Raw genomic sequence first — 21,064 nt, forward strand, 5'->3', positions numbered from 1 at the left:
CATGGGTAATTTTATAGCATTGACAATTGCCAAACCTTTTGTTCCAATTTTTCCCCTCCTTCCCTCTACCCTTTCCCCAGATGGCAGGTTGACCAATACATGTTAAATATGTTAAAGTATAAATTAAATACAAAATAAGTATACATGTCCAAACCGTTATTTTGCTGTACAAAAAGAATCGGACTCTGAAATAGTTACAATTAGCCTGTGAAGGAAATAAAAAATGCAGGTGGACAAAAATATAGCGATTGGGAATTCTATGTAAGGATTCTTAGTCCTCTCCCAGAGTTCTTTCTCTGGGTGTAGCTGGTTCGATTCATTACTGCTCCATTGGAAGAAACTTTCAGATTTGTAAGAATTCCCCAGTATATTAAAGAATAGAAACAAACAGTTTTCCAATGAAAAAAATCCAAGGTCAACAACCATGTAAAAATGTTCTAAATCACTAATAAAGAAATGAAAATTGTATTAACTTTGAGATGCCATTAAAGTGACAGCTGTTTTTTCTGCAGTAAAGAGACACCCTGAAAATATTTATAAAAACACTGTAGTGGAAAAGATCTGAATCTAAGAGATATCTCATTTGAGAAATGACTAAATAAATGGCATATGAATTTAATGGTGTGTTATTGTATTGTAATGGAATATTATTGTACAGTAAGAAAGTTTGGAGAAATCTTTGCATGTTATTATAAACTGAAATAATAAAATGAATAAACCCAGAACAACTTATATGATAGCAAGAACATTGTAAAGACAAACAACTTTTAAGTTTTAAGAATTCTAACCAAAGAAATGACCAATCATGAATGAATTCAGAAGACTGATGATGAAGTATGCTACACACCTCTTGACAAACAGATGATAAATTTAAAATGTAGAAAAAACACCTATTTTTTGGAATTTTATGTGTGTGTATATACATATATCATCTTATTTGACCTCAAGTACCCTGTAAAGTGGGTTCTATTATTATTCCCATTATGTAAAATAGGTAACTGAGAGCTTTGAGCTTCTCCAGGTTCACACAGCTAGTAAATAAATAGCTGAGGCTGGATGATTCTTGAATCTTGGTCTTCCTGATTGTGTATACCAGTGCTAAAAGCTATTGACATTGATTAGATAACAGATCATCATTGTTCACCAAAAAACAATTTTTCCTTATTTTTTTATTGTTGCTTTTTCAAAAAATATATTTTTATCAATATCTACCACTCCTTATGACAAAGAACTGAGGAGATAAAGGCAAGCAAGCAAGCAAGACAATCATTGCCCTCAAAAAACTTATATTTTAATGGGGAACAACAATACAAAAAGAGGGTGAGAACTCTGTGTACTACAATGGTGTGGTATGAAGATGGAATTCTGGATCCTGGCAAAATATAGTCAAAGGTGGCTTATCAGAACCCTGGGTGGTTCCATGGTTCCAAGATTCAGGTGTGGAGGAAGTAGAGATGGTGACATGTTGTAGAGATAGCCAGGAAGAAAATGTGATGTTACCTGCAAAATTCTCCTTGTGAAATGACCCCTAGCTCCCAGGTGTAGGCGTACCTGTCATTTGATATTTCTTTCAAGCTTCAGTCTTTTTTTTTTCTTTTTTTGAGAGATATGTTACACTTTTATTCTATAGGACCAAATTAGTTCACTTCAATTAATTTGATTTCAACAACTTTTGACTATGATTTTCATTTTTATGATTGTTGTCATTGTACATAGAATTTTCTTGCTTCTGCTTGATTGTCCTTATATCATCTTAAGTTTTCCCATGTTTCTCCAAATTCTGCACATTTGTAGTTTCTTACAAGACAGCATTCCAAGACATTCATACACCACAGTTTGTATAACTATTCCTCAAATGAAAACTATTTATCAATTTTATGCATTTCCAAACACAACATTTTTATAATTTATTCATTGGCTCAATGGTCAGATTAAGACAACAGGCTTAATCATATTAGATGACAGCATTAGTAAAAATCACATTTTTTTCCCCTTGTATCACAAACCCTATGGCAAAACCAAATCCTAATGTTGGAGTGTATTTCTCTGAATTTTTAGTCTTTCAGATTACAAGAACAATCTGACAAGCAAAAAAGTTCATTTGCTTAATAAAAGCATTCTAACTTTACAGAAGTAAAGAAGCAAAGTAGTAGAAGCAGAGAAGTCAATCACATTACTTAACTCATGAGAATTATTAATTATTATTATCATGAGCATAAAGGACTACTAGTTGGGAGGATCAAACATCAGACCTGGAGTCAGGAAAGACCCGAGTTCAAAGTTTCTTAGATACCAACTATGCGATTCTGTGCAAGTCGTTTTACCTCTCTCTGCCTTAGGTTCCTCAATTGTAAAATGATTACACTAATATATTCCCTGAAGGTTGTTATAAGAACCAATTGAGATAATATAATATTAGTAAAAGGTTATGGAGATTAAAAAAAATTTTTTTTTAATTATAGCTTTTTATTTACTACAATTAAGCTTCACTCTATAATTTTGTGACCGTTTCCTTACCACTCATTCCCCCATGGTCTTTCCATTTATATCTTTGTAATATTACTTTCTGGTTCTGTTTATTCTACTTTGCATTAATTCATTTAATCTTTGCATACTTTTCTATTTTTGTCATATTCATCATTTCTTACAACAATTTAAGCTGTTATATTCCTATACCACCCTTTGGCGATTTCTCAGTCAATGGGCACCTGCTTTGTTTCTGGTCTTTGGATGCTTCAAAAAGTGCTGGGATGGATGGAAATGTTAGGACATTAATAAAAAAGCTATTCTTGTGAGTTGGTCTTTCTTCAATAGTAGGTATGCATGGAACTTTTCTTTCTGTTTTTTGACATTGACTAGCAGTGATATATCTGAGTCAGACTATGGAAATTTTAGTTTTAGGGTTTTTTTTTTAATTTACATAATTTTAAATTATTTTCTAGAATGATTGGACCAATTCTCCAATCTACCAATATGCTACTAGAGTACCTTCTTGGGAATCGACCCTTTCTAATACATATTGTGTTAAATCCCTATATATCGAAGATATGCCAGATCTTAAGTAGAGATATTGATGCCAAGATTTCCTCTTTACTTTGAGTTTTCCATAGCATTAATTATATTCATGTAAAAGCTTTTAAATTTGTATAATTGAAATTGTCCTTTATCTTTTGTGATTTTGTTTATCATTTTTTTAAAGAACTTTTCTAACTAGAGATATGAAAGAACTTTCTCTTCCATGTCTTTCTATTTTCTTTGCCCTGTTCCTAGTGAAAGAATTTACATAAATAAGTGTTTACATCAAAGTTAAGCTATTCTTGATAGCTAGACTTTTTAGGACAGAGGGTGTAAAATGTACATTCCTAAAATTCTTCCTTGAACCTGTACTTTCCACATACCAATGTGTGGGGCCCCTTCCCAATCCAATCAACTAATCTGAGACATCATCGGGTACAAATAGGAAACATTTATTTAATCCCCGCAGGCAGAGGCCCAGACACACACCTGGGAGCCATCCCAACTCCACCATGGGTGCCTGGAACCTGCCAGCTTCCGGCTTGCCCAGGATTTAAAAGCAAAAGATCCGAACCATCTCATTGGAGAGACTAACAGGCCAACCATCGTTGACCAATGATCACTAGTGCTGGCCGTCTCCCACAGGTCCCGTGTCACCTTCAAAGTTCATTCCTCCAGAGAGCAAATGACTTCCCCAAGATCTTATTCTGGGAACATGTGACTCGACACTGAGAAATGCTTCATCCAATCAGTCCCACTCACCCAGCTGTATTGATTTTAGTGACTTCTGCTCTAATAGAAGATACCCATCTCCTCATGGATATTTTTACTTAGGCTCACATATATTGAATATCTTTGTTGTGTTATAAGGAACATAACTCCTGTCTTTAAGATATATATTTAAACCTTCTTGAGGTAAGAGAAATAGTGGATGAAAATTTAAGTGAAAGTTTTAAATGTCTTATTTTCTTCAGAGGGTTAAATTGAAATAGGGTTAGTAGCTCAAAAAGCTGGCTACTGTAGAAGCAACGCTGTATTCCCAGTTTAGTTAGAAGAATGCTTTCTGCTTGATATAGACAGTTGATTCCCTTAGAGTTAATTTGTTAGCTAACAGTCATTATGTAAAAGTGAAACGACCTTCTGAGGATGTGGGATAATTAACACTGAGGGAAAAAAAAATGTCGTTTGTAAAAGATTTCTCAGAAAAAAGATTTCTTGGGAGAAGGTGCTTGTCATACTGCAATAAACTCCTTCCTAGTTAGAATAGGAAAGCATAAGGTAGTTCTAAAACTTAAGGGATTTCTTTCGGTAAATCTCTAATTGTTGCAGTTTTACTTTTCCTCCCTTCTTTGTATGGGAATGTTATCTTTGACTATATGTTACTTACAGAAAATTAATGCCACTACAAAAATTTATACTTGCAGTTTTCATCAGATATTGAGTTTTCTAAGGGATTTTTCCTGAGTTGTTTTTGTTGTTTTGTTGTTGTTATTGTTATTTATTTATTCATTTAAAGGATATATCTGGATAAGGAAATGCTCAGTGAGCAGTCAGTGTTTTACCAACTTTTTGTTTTTTAATCTCAATTTTGGGAGTATGCAACCCTACTCTAAAGGGATAGTATGTTTCGTTTTGAATTGTAGTTGAAAAGGCAAAAAGAATTCTATTATAAAGATCATTAGCTATATTTAAAGGTAAAAATCTCAAAAATAGGATTGCAAGATGTCCTATACTTTATGTATTTATACTTATTTTTACACTCTGATGAATCTCCGATTTCATCCTTGTGAATATTTCTTTAATCCATGTAAAATACAGTCCATTCATACTTCCTCTTTTTATGTGATTTTGTCATTGTTTCTATAAATTCTTTATAAGGATAGATATCCTGACTCTCCTAATGAACCTCTTTTTACTTATCAGCCATGGAGAATTAACATGATCTGCCCTAGAGATCCTACTCAAAACTTTTCTACTTGAGTAGAACCTAACATAAATAATTTGTATTTCACTGACAGAGCCTTGAGGATCCCAAGGTGGTCTCAGCACCACTGGAAAGCTTGAGAGTCAGTACTTTTGTGGAGAAAACATTCCTGTGTAGTACTTATGATTTATGTACTGATCATAACTCTAGAACTGGTAGGAACCTTAGCATCTTGTTGGTTCCCATCCTCCTATTCCCCTCATTTTTACAGGAAAGATCACTGAAATCCAGAGAGGGAAAGCAACTTACTTGAAATCACTAAGTGGCAGGCCAGATCTGAATTGGCATTAGCCTTCTGGGCCCCAGACCTGATGGTTTTCATTATTCTGTGCTGTATCTTAGAAGATTTGGGTCACTCCCACAACCCGATGTTTTGAGTAAATTCTTTCCAGGCTCAATCCTGTCTTGTTTCCTTAGCTGTAAAATTGGGTGTTGGACCAGTGAGCTATGAAGGACTTTCAAACACTAGATTGTGGGATCCTTTGGCAAGATTTTCAGATCCTGAGGATCTGAGTGGAATCCAACCCCCCCACTATCTGAGGGACTCCCTCAGTAGTTCAATCAACTCTCTAAAATTATACATTACTACTGACTTAGTTACCCCCTTACTGAAAACCCTTGGGGCAAAATTTGAAAAACCGGAGGCTATTAGTTACAGTTAGCTAATCATCTAGCTAATCGCTTCCTAAACTCTTTGTTTCTTCCCTTTTTCCCAGTCCCTAGACAAACGTTTCTGGTCTGCCACATCCCGTCCTGTACTTCAGACAAACATAACTGTAGGAACTCTTCCAAATTGCATCAGTTTTGCTTTTGTGATTTATTTTAATTTTTTTATGCAAATATGAAAGGAAAGCTTTCAATGGGATTTGCTCTGGTCTGCCATCTTCTAGGGATAACCCAGAAATACTGAACGTCTCTAGTGGATCATATACTTAATGTTTTTTGTTAGTGGGGTGATGTAGGAGTATGGTATGATTTGTCAGGGGATTTGAATGTAAATTGAGATTTATACATTACAGAAACAAGGAAAGAACTTGACTTTGGTAGATTCATTTGTAGATATTAACTGATGCTTTGCGTCTTCATGTGTCTTCCCCTAGACTTTTTAAGTCATTTGAAGAGACTATGACAGGGATAATTTTCTTTATCATGTATTTCACATAATTTATTTTTAGAATGATCAATGTAGTATCTATATATCTCTACTCTTTGGCCAATTCTGTGAACATCCTCTACAGCCATTTTTTCCCCCTTTTGCTTTTCAAGTAATTTACTCTCTACTTAGTAAAAAAAAATACTTTACTATAGTAAACTATAGCCCTTCATTGCACTTGACTTTCCTAGTCTGCCATTTACAAAATATCTATTCTTTATGTGGGGAATAGAGAGATAAGGTGAAGAACTTACAGAATGTATGAATTCTTTTTCTATATTTTATTATTTCTGTGTTTCCCCTATGACCTGTATAATATGTGCAGGCTCATATCTATTTGAGCCTTGGCCAGCTAGAAACATATTTGCTTAACCTGAGCTGATGACATTTATTGGTATTTGACATTTATCGATATTTAGTTTATTAACTGGACCGCTATCTGCTTGATTAAGCCTGAAAACCTGATTTTCTGTTTCCTAGAAATCAGAAGATTTAAGGAAAACAGAAACCTTCCATTCCAATCTCCCCAAATAGCAACAACCAATTAGATGCCTCCCCCTTCCCTTCTCAATGCTCTCTTACTTGTGATATAATCTCTTGTATAAAAACTGTGTATCTTTACTACTTCTTTAGCCCTCCTACCACGAGCTTTCTCTTTCTTAACTCACGATGGGACGGCTCATCCTCCGGAGGTTTTCAATAAACAACTTTTCTGCCTTCTACTGAGTGATCTCTGAGTAACCATTTTGGGTAAGGGTCTTCTACATCCCTCACATTTCCAAAATATCATTTCTGCTGATGCTGCTCAAATGACCAATTCTAGCCCTGAACTCTTAGCCACATTCCAGCCTCTTATTTTTCCATCATCACCTTAAAACCAAGGTTTCATCTCCCTCTTGGAAATTCATCTCTTCCTTACAGACTTCCTAGCCATTATATGACAATTCGCTGAGTTGTCCTACTTCAAGGCCATAACCCGCTTTGCCTTTTCTTCATCTTTCATATCTAGTCAACCAACCATCAGATCCTGTCCATTTTTCCTTCCTCCTGTTTCTCACATGTATTTCTTCTTTTCCACTCTCCCTGCTAAAATCTAATCCAGGCTCTTAAATCTTAGATTTACCACATCAGTCTCCTGATAGGTCTCTTCTTCTTTTCTCTTTCCCTTCTAATGCCACCAAAGAAATTATCCTGATAAATCACTTTAATCTTGTTTCTCTCTTGTTCAAGAAATTTCTTTGACTTTACATTGTCTTTAAGACAATATTTTTGTCCTAGTACTCAAGACCTTTCATACTTTATCTTTTTTCCTCAGACAGATTTTTCATTATGTGTCCCTTCCCTAACCCCTCCCCTAGTTTTTAACTCTTTTCCTTGCAGATTTTTCTTCTCTCTGTCCTTTGAACCATCTAGAGATAGAAGGGATCTCTGTTCAGTTGAGTCATTTTGTAAGCTAGAAAGCTAAATAACTTGGCCAGGTCATCAAATTAATCAATGGCAGAGGTGGAACTGACCACCTGTTCTGGGGTCTTCCACTATACTCTGCTGTATGTCCTCCAAAAATGCCTTTCTTCACGTCCTTTCTCAATAATCATTCTTCAAGAAACCATTAAGATTACTTCAGATTGCAGCAGTAACGTCTTATCTTTGACTTCCTTTAACAATTATCAGTTGTGCCATTTTTCCTTCTTAACAACATGGTGTGTATTTTCAAATATGTGTGTGTGTATGTACTCATATATACACCTATGTAAATATTTAAAATTTTAAAATGTATATTGGTATACACTTACATGCATACATTCAAAAATATCTTGCTTCTTCCCAAAGATTCTAAGTTACTTGAGGGAAATAAACTTGTGTATTTCTTTATCAGCGCTTATCACAAATAGCAAAATAGGCATTCAGTACATTTTTACTGAATGACTGAAAGGATAAAGTGGATTCTTTGATTTGTCTGTGTGTACTAAGAGGCTATGAAAGAGAAATTTTTGAAAGCATTGACATTCTATTTTAATCATCAAAAAATTATTAGTAGTATACTGTTGTACTGTTCTGGGCAAAGTGGTATCACAAAAGAAAGAAAATACACGGCTTTTATTTCTAGATGGGAAGAGAAAACTGAATTATAATTGCATAAGAACATATGAGTCTTCAGAATCCTTCAAAGTGAGCAGTCAGTGCCACAGGTTAAAAAGATCTTTGAAATACTAGATTCTGGGATCCTTTGTGATTCTAGAGTGGTGTCTCTATAGTTTTATAGTATAGATAACCTATGTGAACAGTCCCTTTCCATGACACAGAGAACAACTCCCCCATGCCTTCCTAGCTTGTTGACCATTTCTTTCCATAAATCCAATAAAACTTAGGAACTGAAATTGTTTTGTAGTCTTCCTCTCTCTTTCATCACAACAGAAGTCAGTTGATAATCCACAAAGACTAAGTGTTTATCAGAATAAATGCAGTAAAAATCAGCTCAGAGATTGCTATTTTTATATTGAAGAAGGGAGGAGTTGAATAATTAGCATCAAAAAAAAAGTGTCAGACATCTGAAAAAGGTCAACTCTTTGATATTCTACTGCTAAAATTCAAAGCATTTTTGTGTTGTGACCTTTCTCTCATGAAATTATGCTGAGTGCTTCCTCATAACTGTTGCTTGATTTAAAGGCATGCTTTTTACTGAGACATTTACAGTAAGTAAAGGTAAAGATATGGATTTCTTTCTTTTCCTGAAGTCCCTTGACAAATATGTCAAAGATAATACTATGATATATTGGTTCAGTCTCTAATTATGATGTGCTAAGAAGGTTAAGCATCTTAAAATTCAGAAGGCATATTAAAGTATCTTCACTGTCTGGCTTCTTTATGAAAAGCTGGGTTTTTATTTCTATTTAGTGGAATTTTCTTAAGCCTTGTTATGATAGATGGGTGTTAATGCACATTGTATACGTTAGAAAATTTGTTTCTCTCTTTTCCTAATTTTACTTATATAAAATGAGTAGGAAGCTTGATAAAGTTACTTTTTTTTCTTTTCCTCTTCCTTATCTTTCCAGGTCAGATGATGATGATACAGACAGCAGGAGTTCGAGGGTGACCCAACTTTGCACTTATTTTCAGCAGAAATATAAGCACCTCTGCCGCCTGGAGCGGGCAGAATCACGTCAGAAGAAGTGTCGGCATACATTTCGAAAAGCCTTGCTGCAGGCGGCCAGTAGAGAACCAGAATGTGCTGGGCAAGTGATACAGGAACTCCGAAAAGCTGCATGCACTCGAACCAGGTTAGTGTAAAGATGCCATGTTCAGCTCTGTAGGAGCATTGCTGTCTTTATCTTTGTTTTGATTATGTATTTTTTACTATAACTGAGATCCAGGAAAAGATGTGCACTCTAATAAAAAGAGTGGATTATAGCTCTTTATCTCTGTGACTGAAATAGTGTTCTATGCAGGAACCAAAATAACCCTGATCACATTTCTGCATAACATAACTTTATTTTTCCTGGAGTTAACACTTTAATCAGATGTACATTTTAAGGTAAATTTTCCAGTAAATGAGCAAAATAAAAAAAATAAACTTCACACTATGATGTTTCCGTCATTTTGCTGTGTACTTACTACTTATTAACAGTTTGATCATTTGTAATTGGTTATCCAAAACACTAAAGAAAAATCATTTTTAGCCTTTGTGGTGATATGTGGAAAATATATTAACACCTGTTACAAATTTATTGTCTTATAGCTAACTTTATTCAGTCTTTACAAAAGTCTCTTATGGTAAAATTTTATATATGAAAAGCAATTCTTTGAAAATTTATTGAAAACATTTTTTTTACTTAATATAATTATTGTTCTACTTAGTAGCTTTTACAGTATTGTTATAAGAACATAATTTTAAAGAATATAAATAAAATTTTTATTTAAATATAGCAATATATAGAATATCTTTGAAGCCACTTTATATAAGTTGCTTTGCTTTGTTTTTTAGAATCTTATTGTATGTATGCATATGAAAGAATTATTTGATCATGTATTTCCTGTTATTTTCTTATATATAGGCCACTGTGTGCTTTTAACATACTAAATTGAATGTTTTTTAGAATTCCTAAAATTTCTCCCCATTTGAGCCAAAAATTGGAGTTTTATAACTAAAATAGTTAGCTCTCTGAGGTAGTTTATGTAGATAGCACTACATTTTCTTTCTTTCTTTCTTTTTTTTTTTTTTTTTTAATTTAATAGCCTTTTATTTACAGGATATATACATGGGTAACTTTACAGCATTAACAATTGCCAAACCTCTTGTTCCAATTTTTCACCTCTTACCCCCCCACCCCCTCCCCTAGATGGCAGGATGACCAGTAGATGTTAAATATATTAAAATATAACTTAGATACACAATAAGTATACATGACCAAAACATTATTTTGCTGTACAAAAAAGAATCAGACTCTGAATTATTGTACAATTAGCTTGTGAAGGAAATCAAAAATGCATGTGTGCATAAATATAGGGATTGGGAATTTAATGTAATGGTTTTTAGTCATCTCCTAGAGTTATTTTTCTGGGCATAGCTAGCTCAGTTCATTACTGCTCCATTAGAAATGATTTGGTTGATCTCGTTGCTGAGGATGGCCTGATCCATCAGAACTGGTCATCATCTAGTATTGTTGTTGAAGTATATAATGATCTCCTGGTCCTGCTCATTTCACTCAGCATCAGTTCGTGTAAGTCTCTCCAGGCCTTTCTGAAATCATCCTGTTGGTCATTTCTTACAGAACAGTAATATTCCATAATTTTCATATACCACAATTTATTCAGCCATTCTCCAACTGATGGACATCCATTCAGTTTCCAGTTTCTAGCCACTACAAAAAGGGCTGCCACAAACATTCGTGCACTACATTTTCTTTCAATAAAATCTCAGTCATGTAATTTTTGATCATGCTTCCTACTCTATAAACATTCACTAAGTGAGCTATTTTGGTTTTTCTGTCAGTTTTTTCACTATATGCAAACTAAGTCTTTTAATTTTTAATTGTTTATTTCACATAATATATCCCCTGAGAGTACCATGATTCTTGGCATATGTGATTGTTCAGTTCTCATATGAATGTAATGGGCTAAGACAGAACAAAGACAGCCTTTAGTGCTGTGTCTGGTGGCAGCGATTTCTGTTTTCTAGTTCTTAGCTTTCTTTAGCTCCCAAGGCCTGTGTACAGAACTAGGTAAAGCAATACATCTACATTCAGTGAATGAACTGATTTTAGTCCCCAAAATACAGTTAGCTCAGCTCAGTTTGGAATTGCTCATTGCTCATGGTAGAACCATGAAGTTAAGATCGTGTTTGTTATTTTTCTAGTAGGAATTGAATCTGTGCCAAGTTATATACGTTGGTTCTAGTATATTGTGTTTAGATGGAACCTACCATTGCAATTATACTGTGAGTTAGGGACAGTTTGGTATTTTGGCACAAAATCTAAATGATAGCTTATAACTAATAACCTGATATAACAAACATTAGTGAATTACATGTAATATAAATGTCTGTGTACAGTTTATATTGAATAGTAACATTATATTGAAATGCTTAACATATTTTTTTCATGAAATCTCTTCCTCTCCTTTTTTCTTCCCCCAGCACAAACCGGGCTCAATTGAGGGAGGTGGAACCAGTACCATGTAGTGGAATGGTGAAGGGGGAACCATGCACTAATAAAGCTCTTCCGTTCACCAGACATTGTTTTCAACGTATCCTCTAATTAGAATTCAGTGTGTGCTGGAAGCAGCAGCCTATTTATATTGTGTTTTTCATTCTTTATTCTGTAACTTGAGATTAAGATTATATACTGTTAAAAATGGGTTTTGCATAAATATCACCTATCCTTCTTATTATCTTATGATAGCCATAAGAATTAATTTTCTACTCTTTCCTCCTTTTAAGGAAATCAATGGAGTCCTGTATTAAATAGTCACTTCAGAATAAATGCAGTAGGAGTAGCACAAGAAGCTTTTGTTTTCTCTTCCTATAATTTCTCAATTGAAAGGAAAAAATAAAACCAAAAACACTATCAGAATTATGCTTGGTCAAACAAAAAAATTCCCATATTGTCCATGTCTATAAATATGTCTTATTCTGCTTCCTGAGTCTATCAAGTTGTCAAGTGATGATTCACATACTTTATCCCGGTCCTCTGGAATCATGGTTGGTTGATGTTGATTAGAGTTATTAAGTCTTTCACTATTGTTTGTCTTTATGGTGTGGTTGTTGTATAGATTTTTCTCCGGATGCTGCTCTGCATCAGTTCATACCAGTCTTTCCAGTTTTCTCTGAATCCATCCTTTTCCTCATGTTTTATGGCATAATAGAATTCCATTGAGTTCATATACCATAATTGTTTCAGCCATTTGCCAATTGATAAGAACTCTTTAGTTTCCAGTTCTCTGCTACTATTAATAGAGCTTTAGTAAATATTTTTGTACATGGGAACCCCATTCCTCTTTGATCTCTTTGAAATATGTACCCAGAAGTAGTATCGCTAGATCAAAAGAGTGGAAACAGTTTAAAAACTTTTGGATCATAGTTCCAAATTACTATAGAGAATTGCTATGCCAATTTACAAATCTACTAATACTACATTAAAATACCTTTTTTCCCATAGCCTCTCCAACATTTGTCATTTTATTTTTTTTTCTTCACTTTTGATAATCTAATGGATGGGAGATGGAGTCTCAGAGTTACTTTCATTTGCATTTCTGTAATTATTAGAGATACAAGTAGTGTTTTGAGAGTTGATATTTATACTCACTGAAGAAAATCTACAGATAACATTTCAGTAGTTTCAATAACTGCATATAGATCTCATAGCATAATCATTTAATTTTATAATGCACTTTTTGCAATGAGATCAAGTTGTGTCAGCAGTTAGTAGAGTTAGTGAATGTAGAGATAGTCTTGAATGTATGAAAGGCAAAAGTTTCATATCACTATCTAGATATCTTTCATTGGGGGTTAAGTGAAGGACATTTAGGTTTAGGTTCTACTACTTCTAGCTATTATAAGAGTCTTATATTCTCTATTAACAAGCTTTCTATTTTGATTCTTTTGATGATAGAAGCTTTTTTAAAAAAAGTCTTACTTCTTGTCTCTTTTTGTACCAGTACTCAGTTTTGAGTTCTCCTTTTGTACAGCTTATTTGGCATTTACTCTAAAGTAAAAAATCCTTGATAATTCACATATGAAATATGAAAAAGTACTTCTTTAGATATGTTTCACCCCTAGAAGAATATTGAATTTTCAAATCTAGTATCTTTTTTTAATAGCTTTTTATTTACAAGCTATATGTATGAATAATTTTATAGCATTAACAATTGCCAAAACTTAAATCTAGTATTTTTGATAGTTTTGTTTTTCAGCTTATTTTGTGCCCATGTGTTTTGGACAGTATTAAAAATATTAGAAAAGGACATGGACTTAGTTCTTGGAAGACAATTGCTGAAATAAAGCAATATTTTGGCATTAAATGGCATCTTACATCTTTGAAAGTTGGGCTTTTGTTTGGAAATGTGAAATATAAAACTCAATTCTATACTAAACAGTAATTCAGTTATTTGGATCTATTATTTGTATTTAAAATTTAATCTCCATGCTAGATTGCTTGTGAAAATATTCTCTTTTTTATGAAAAAGCTTCTTACCATCATAGGCTTTTATGAACTAATGAATTTCTAAGGAAATTAGATGGAGGAAATTTGAATTTTTATTTCACTAGTCTCAAAATGAAATTTACCATCTCTTTCAAATATTTAAAACATTCTGAGAAGAAGACTGTCAAAGAGGTCAATAACATAAGAATTTCTTAGATAAAATTATATCTTCCATGGAACATAATTTGTACATACCGGCCATAATTTTCTAAAATGACAAAACTGATCAGAAAGTATACTGTTAAAGGAATCTGGGAAAGTTGGAAGACTATTAGCAAAATATACTACCTCCCAGAAACATATCCAAATAAATGCCTAGCCATTCAGTTTTACCATTTGCCTCCATGGTAGTAGTTGGGCTGCTGTCTTAGTTTTAGTTTTAATGATAAAATTCAGAAGGTTACATTCAACAAGCAGTATGAGATACTTTTTAAAAAAATTTCTCTTTAGAAAAAATTTTATTGACTTCTTTTTAAATTTCACATTCATTTCTGAATACATTCCTTTCCTTTTCCAATATACCTTCTCTTTGTAATAGAGTTTTTAAAAATTCAGTAAAACCAAACAATAAGTTATCCACATGTAACAGCACATGCATTATTCCAGACTAATAGCCTCCTACCTCTTTTAACAAAAAGAGGTGAATTTTCTATTGTAAATGTTATATATTTATTCAAATATATTTCACATATTATGTGATTATTATTTTAAAAATTAAATAGAATTTTCCATCATTACTTGCCATCTGTTGTTCTTGACACTGAAAAACACAGATATCCTCTTGAACCGATCTCAGCAGCTCTTTTCCAGTTGCACAGCTAAGTTTGCCGATGGACAGCAGTGTTGTGTGCCAGTTTTTGACATTACGCACCAGACACCTCTGTGTGAAGAACATGCCAAAAAAATGGTAAGTTCAGCCTGTGTTCCAGTGTTGCTTCTGACATATCTTGTCTCTGTAACTGAGGGTAAATCACTTTACCACCTCATCTTACTTAGGCAGGTGTTTAAGTTCCAGAAAAGTACTTACTTTCATTGATGAAGAGAGTTTCCTACATTAATGCATTCCCAGGTTCAGATTTTGTCCCCAAACCAACTAAACCAAACCCCAGAAGAAATAAAGTTCCTGTTTTGGTAATAGGATCACAAATTTATAGCTGAAAGAGAATTTAAAAATTCCCTGTTCCCTCACTTTGCAAATGAAAAAACTAAGCATTCTCTTCCTTACCAATAACTTCTACTCCCTCCCCTTCCCCCATTTCTCTATATCCCTGAAACATGTATAAGTGTTTTCTTAATTCACATCATTACAGTGTCAAACCTAGTGCATTCCAAAGTTTTTTTTATATTTATAGTTTCTTCCACATTTGCTTTTATATAATCCTGAAAAAAATGGACTTAATTATTGTTTTGGCCCATGCCAAAGATTCAGAGCAATTGGGGGAGAGGGGGAGAAGGGAAGTGAAGTAGGAGAAAGGAAGCCAATATGACTTAGTGAAGTATTCAAGTTTAAAAAAATTCTTTTTTTTTTTATTTTTATTTAATAGCCTTTTATTTACAGGTTATATGCATGGATAACTACAGCATTAACAATTGCCAAACCTCTTGTTCCAATTTTTCACCTCTTACCTCCCATCCCCTCCCCCAGATGGCAGGATGACCAGTAGTTGTTAAATATATTAAAATATAAATTAGATACACAATAAGTATACATGACCAAATCATTATTTTGCTGTACAAAAAGAATCAGACTCTGAAATATCGTACAATTAGCTTGTGAAGGAAATCAAAAATGCAGGTGGGCATAAATATAGGGATTGGGAGTTCAATGTAATGGTTTAAAAAAATTCTTTAGAGAAATATTATCTTACTGCTTTAAAAATAGAGAGTTCCCTCAATTAAAAAATGATCAGGATCATCATAATAATGATAATAGCTAACATTTATGGAGTAATGCATATTCTGTGCCGGGCACTATATGAAGTACTTTCCATATATCTTATCTACTCCTCCAAACACCCTTTGTGGTAGGTGCCCGTATTATCCCTATTTTATAGTTGAGGAAACAGGCAAATAGAAGTAAATGACTTTGTCCAAATCATTGTGTCCAGGGTCACATAGCTAATAAGTGTTTGATGATGGATTTGAATTTAGTTTCTCCTAGATCTGGCACAGTGCTCTCTCCAGTGTGTCACCAGCTTTCTTAATTCTACCTTTCATTTTCTTCATCTATCAGTTAAAGAGCTTTAGGTTAGATGATGTTCTTTAAGATTTTTTTCAGCTCTAACATGCTGTGGACAATGCCTTGCATATAATAAATACTTCTTAAATAGCTATTAAATGCTTTTGAATGGATATAATAACCAACTAGGCTAACAAAATATTTCCAAATAAAATTGCAGTATTTTAGAATCTGTTTTGGATTGATAAGATGATTTGTAAGTAATTTCACTTTTCTGGGGAAATGAGTGCTCCTAAAAGGGGTTTAAAAGTAGTTCTCTTAAATAGTATCCTGTATGTTTCCATTCAAAGGGAGCTACAAAATCTTTAAAAGTTAATTTATATCATTTTAAATTTTTATTAAGTAGTAAAACTATACAAGTTATCCTTCCCATTCATGGATGACTCTTTATGGAACTCACCAGAATACTTTGAATATTAGGCCTTCAGGAATGTACCAAGTAGAGAGAATCAGCTTCAAGCTGCATGTGCCCTTAAAAGAAAAAAGGACCAAAAAACTCCATCATGATATGAGCTCTTTCTGTGGGGAGAAAGGGAGAAAAAGAAGGTATAATTGACCAAGGAGGCCATGTTCTGACAGGATTGGTTTTCTGAGTTCTGTTTGAGCTCTTCACCATAAACTTTTCTTGTTTCCCCAGTTCTTCCTTCTTCCTTACAATTCCATTATCTCTACTCAGTTTGAGGAAATAACTGCTGATACATTTTAACAAAAATAGTCTCAAAGAACACCAGTTAGCTGAAAGTAAAAGTGGGAGAGCTTGTGCACAGTCAGCCCTGTGCAGGTAGTGAAGTAAGGGGAATAGAAAGTCCTCAAGGGTCTCATTCTGCTTCTGTTCCTTGTTTATTATTATTGATAAAATTGAAGAAGAAGAGAAAGAGAAGGTTGATACTTCAGAGCTAGAAGAGAGAGGCTTTGGTATTTCTTGTACCATTTTTCTAGATAAGGAAATAGAAGCTCAAAAGGGTTGAGCTATGCCCAAGGTTACATGGTTGAATAATTGAAGAGGTGAGACTCAGAGCTCCCAACTCTTCTTAGTTCAGAGTTACTTCTGCATTCATCTTGGCAGGGAGGACATTAATATAAACCATCCAAAAGAGACCAAATTGATGATGAGGGGCACTCTTTCTGCTCTGTCAATCCATTTATTTTAGATGTTGAGAGTTTCCATATTTGTTGTAGTAACTTTGCTTATATATATTCTTTATATAGGTACATCTGACTACCTGCAGTGACACAAATTTCCCATAATGTTGATGATAGAGTTTTATTATGATTATCAGCATATTATAACATTGTACTTTTGAACTTCTTGAATAAAGTTCTTTTCTCTCTCTACCAACATCTTTCATAGTGACATATTTTCTTGAAACTCACTTTTTATATTAAGCATGGGGCTCAAAGCATTTCCTAGAATTGCCACCACTAATATATTTTTTGCCCTGACCTATGTATTTATTGTAATAGATACAATTAATTTGGTTTCTGTGTTCCAAAATATTTATGAAGTTTAGAATAAATGATCTCAGATTGGTAATTGATTTGGAGAAACCCATTTGTAGTCTAATTCAGTTCTGTGTTACAGAGTCCTACGCTTAGTGCTGCAGAAAATAGAAAATTTAGATTAAACACTGCAGGATTTACCTTTAGTGATTCTTTTGTTGCCCTTATATGATTATCTTTTATGTAAATTGTTAATAAAGAATTCCTTTGAAACCATTACTAAAATCAACAAGTATAACAAAATGAAGTTTTCTTATTTTTAAGTTTGGGGGCTTTTTTTATTTAAAAAAATAATAAGTAGACCAACTGAAACCATCATATTTACTGTTTTCATTTCATACTCTTTACAAAAGGATAATTTTTTGAGAGGAGATAGCTCCCGTAAAGTTCAGCACCAGCAGCAGAGGAAACCCAGGAAAAAAACAAAGCCACCTGCACTTACCAAAAAACATAAGAAGAAAAGAAGACGTGGACCACGTCGGCCGCAGAAGCCCATTCCCCCTGCAGTGCCCCAAGGAAACCTCAGCATGCCCACCAGCGTCTCACTGCCATTGGAAATCTCCCAGCTGCGGTCAGTTACCTACATTCTATATTTTGAGTGCTTATTCCTCTTTACAGGAGGTAGAGTATGGTTAGGTGAGACGAAGAAAATTAGGTCTCAAACATACCATTCAAATCTTTTTAATACCTGTATCTTTGGAGCAGTCCATTCTGGAAGAGAAAAACTGATGACTTTTTGTTTTTGCAGATAGTAAAATCTCAATGACTCTTTTTTCATAATTTTCTTGATTTTCTTGGATTGCTTTTATTTTTTCCCTTTTTTTTTCCTCGATCTCTCTTATTTGATTTTTGAAGTCCTTATTAAGTTCTTCCAAGAACTCTTTTATTGATTACATTAAATTAACAATTTTTGCACAAATAAAACAGATGTGGCCAAAATAGAAAATTGGGGAAAACAATTTTATAGAGTTTCTCACATAAAGATCTCATATCGCAAATATATGAAGAATTTTTTCAAATCTATAAAATTATAAATCATTCCCCAATTGATAAATGGTCAAAGGATATGAATAGGTAGTTTTCCAGTGATGAAATAAAAATAGTTTATAGTCATATGAAAAACATGCATTTAAGTCATTCTTGATTTGAGAAATAAAAATTAAAACAACCTTGAGATTTCAATTTACACCTATCAGATTGGCTAAAATGATTAAAGGTGAAAGTAACAAATGTTGAAGGGGATGTGGAAAAACTGGGACACTAATTCATTGTTGATGAAATTGTAAACTGATCCAGTCCATTTTGGGGAAATCTTTGGATTTTGCCCAAAGAGTTCTTAAACTGCCTAAGCCTGTTGATCCAGCAATACCACTACTTGGGTCTGTTTTGAGAAATGATTGGAGAAAAAGGAAAAGAATCTGTGTGTTGCAAAATATTTATGAAATTTTCTTTGTAGTGGCAAAGAATTAAAAATTGTAGGGGATGTCTGTCAGTTGGAGAATTGGTCTAACAAATTATGGTATATGATTTTGATGGAATACCATTGTGCAATTACAAATGATGAACTTGATCTTAGAAAAACATGGATAGACTTGCATGAAATAAGAAAGAGCAAAATTAGCAGAACCAAGAGAATGCTGTAGATAATAATGTTCTTGTAAGAAAAACTTTCCATGACTAAGTCATTTTGACTATTATAAATGCCCAAATTGACTACAAAGGATCTATGAATGAAGATTCCATCTGCAGCCAGAGAAAGAACTGATAAATAAAAGTATATATGGAATATATATGTATATGTGTGCACATATATACATATATATGTGTGTCTAATGGTGTCTGTCTCTAGAGCAGGGATGGGAGGATAGAAGAAAAAAAGAGAATAAAAGAAAACTCCATGATAACTTTAATATATATTTAATAGGAATAGCAAATTATACATAGTAGATTTGCAATTTCATGTATAGTTATCTTTATTTTTTCCTATTTTCTTATGTTATGGAAATGCTTGTTTTATCTTAAGTTCAGAATAATTTTATATTTCAATTACTAATATCTAGTTATAATATTCAATCTACATAACAGTTATATTAGATCTAAAGCAAAACTTTCTATAAAATAAGGAGAACAAATACAAAAATGGAAAATTGGGGAGTGCTATCTAATTCTTCTATTTTACCAGCTGTGTTTTAGGGAGTTGTATGGCAGGATAGTAAAAAGAGCATTGGATTTGAACCTAGGAGCCTTAGAGTTGAGTCCCGGCTCTTCCTTTCCATAAATGTTTGACTCTGGCTAAGTCTTCAAAGTTCTGTGGACCTTTTTTTCCATATAAAATAAGAAGTACATTTCTTTCCCTGTTCACTTCACAGTGTTTTTAGAAGCAGATAAGATATAAAAAGCAAATTCCAAATTTTCTTTTCTTTAATCCCTCCCCCATCCATTGAAAAGAATATAAATCATGTTTCTCTAATTTGCTTATGTTGTCACCCTTTATGTAAAAATTGTATACCTGTTTTGGCCTTACTTTGTTATGTGGTAAGAAATGTTAGTCTATGCCTAATTTCTTCCAGGCTGCTTTCTAGTTTTCCTAGCAATTTTTATCAAATAGTGAGTTCTTATTCCAATATCTGCGATCTTTGGGTTTATCAAACACTAGGCTACTGTGCTTATTACCTGAAGTATATCATATACCTAATCTATCTCATTGATTGACCATTCTATCTCTTATCTGGTGTCAAATTGTTTTGGTGATTATCATTTTACAATGTGATTTGATACTTCTAGGCACCATTCCTTTACATTTTTTTTTATGGATTCAGTTAAATGTGTTGACCTTTTGTTCTTCCAGATGAATTTTATTATTTTCTCCCTCCTATCTTTAAAGACATTCTTTGGTATTTGATGGTAGGACACCAAATAAATAAATTATATAATCTTACACATTATTAATTTGGGTAGAAGTGATGAAAAGGATACTAAAGTCACTGTGATTGTTGGATTTACAAACTGCTCTTTGAGATGTATTTTTCAGTGAGAAAGGAGAAAGAAAGGTTTTTATTTTTCCTTTTATTTATTATAAAAGAACAACCTATTTAAATGGGAGGAGCCAGGTGAAAAATCCCTCCTTTTAACATCCCTATTCTATGTTTGAAAAATTCTCTTAACAAAACTTTTCTGACTTTTGTTGTCCCTATATTTGAGCAAAATTGATGATGATAATAATCAAAATGACCACCAGTAAAAATTTTCAAATGGGTATATTTAATGTAATTTTTAATGTGTCAGTAATTTTTTGGAAAGGTTATTGGTTCTTATATACCAAATGCTTATTGAACAGAATCTTGTTTTATAGAACTGTTCATTTTTATAACAGTGTCAGAGTAGTTTCTGTCAAGCCATTGTTTTGTAGGAATTGTCTACTTTCATGTATGTTTTCTATTCAAATAGGATAATATGAAACTTCCTACATTAAGATT

The 21,064-nt window shown here is 33.2% G+C and overlaps 1 protein-coding gene across 3 annotated transcripts in view; it reads left to right on the plus strand.

Annotated features, from left to right (window-relative positions):
- INO80D (INO80 complex subunit D) overlaps window positions 1–21,064 on the plus strand; it is a 77,815-nt gene that overhangs the window by 42,723 nt on the left and 14,028 nt on the right. For all 3 annotated transcript variants that reach the window (XM_031958245.1, XM_031958244.1, XM_031958243.1), the window contains 4 exons: window positions 9,206–9,430; window positions 11,785–11,894; window positions 14,623–14,756; window positions 17,942–18,159. In XM_031958245.1, coding sequence (XP_031814105.1) covers window positions 9,206–9,430; window positions 11,785–11,894; window positions 14,623–14,756; window positions 17,942–18,159 — 687 coding nt within the window. The remainder of the gene's footprint in view (window positions 1–9,205; window positions 9,431–11,784; window positions 11,895–14,622; window positions 14,757–17,941; window positions 18,160–21,064) is intronic.

Source organism: Sarcophilus harrisii, chromosome 3, assembly GCF_902635505.1.
Source record: "Sarcophilus harrisii chromosome 3, mSarHar1.11, whole genome shotgun sequence".
Taxonomy (NCBI): domain Eukaryota; kingdom Metazoa; phylum Chordata; class Mammalia; order Dasyuromorphia; family Dasyuridae; genus Sarcophilus; species Sarcophilus harrisii.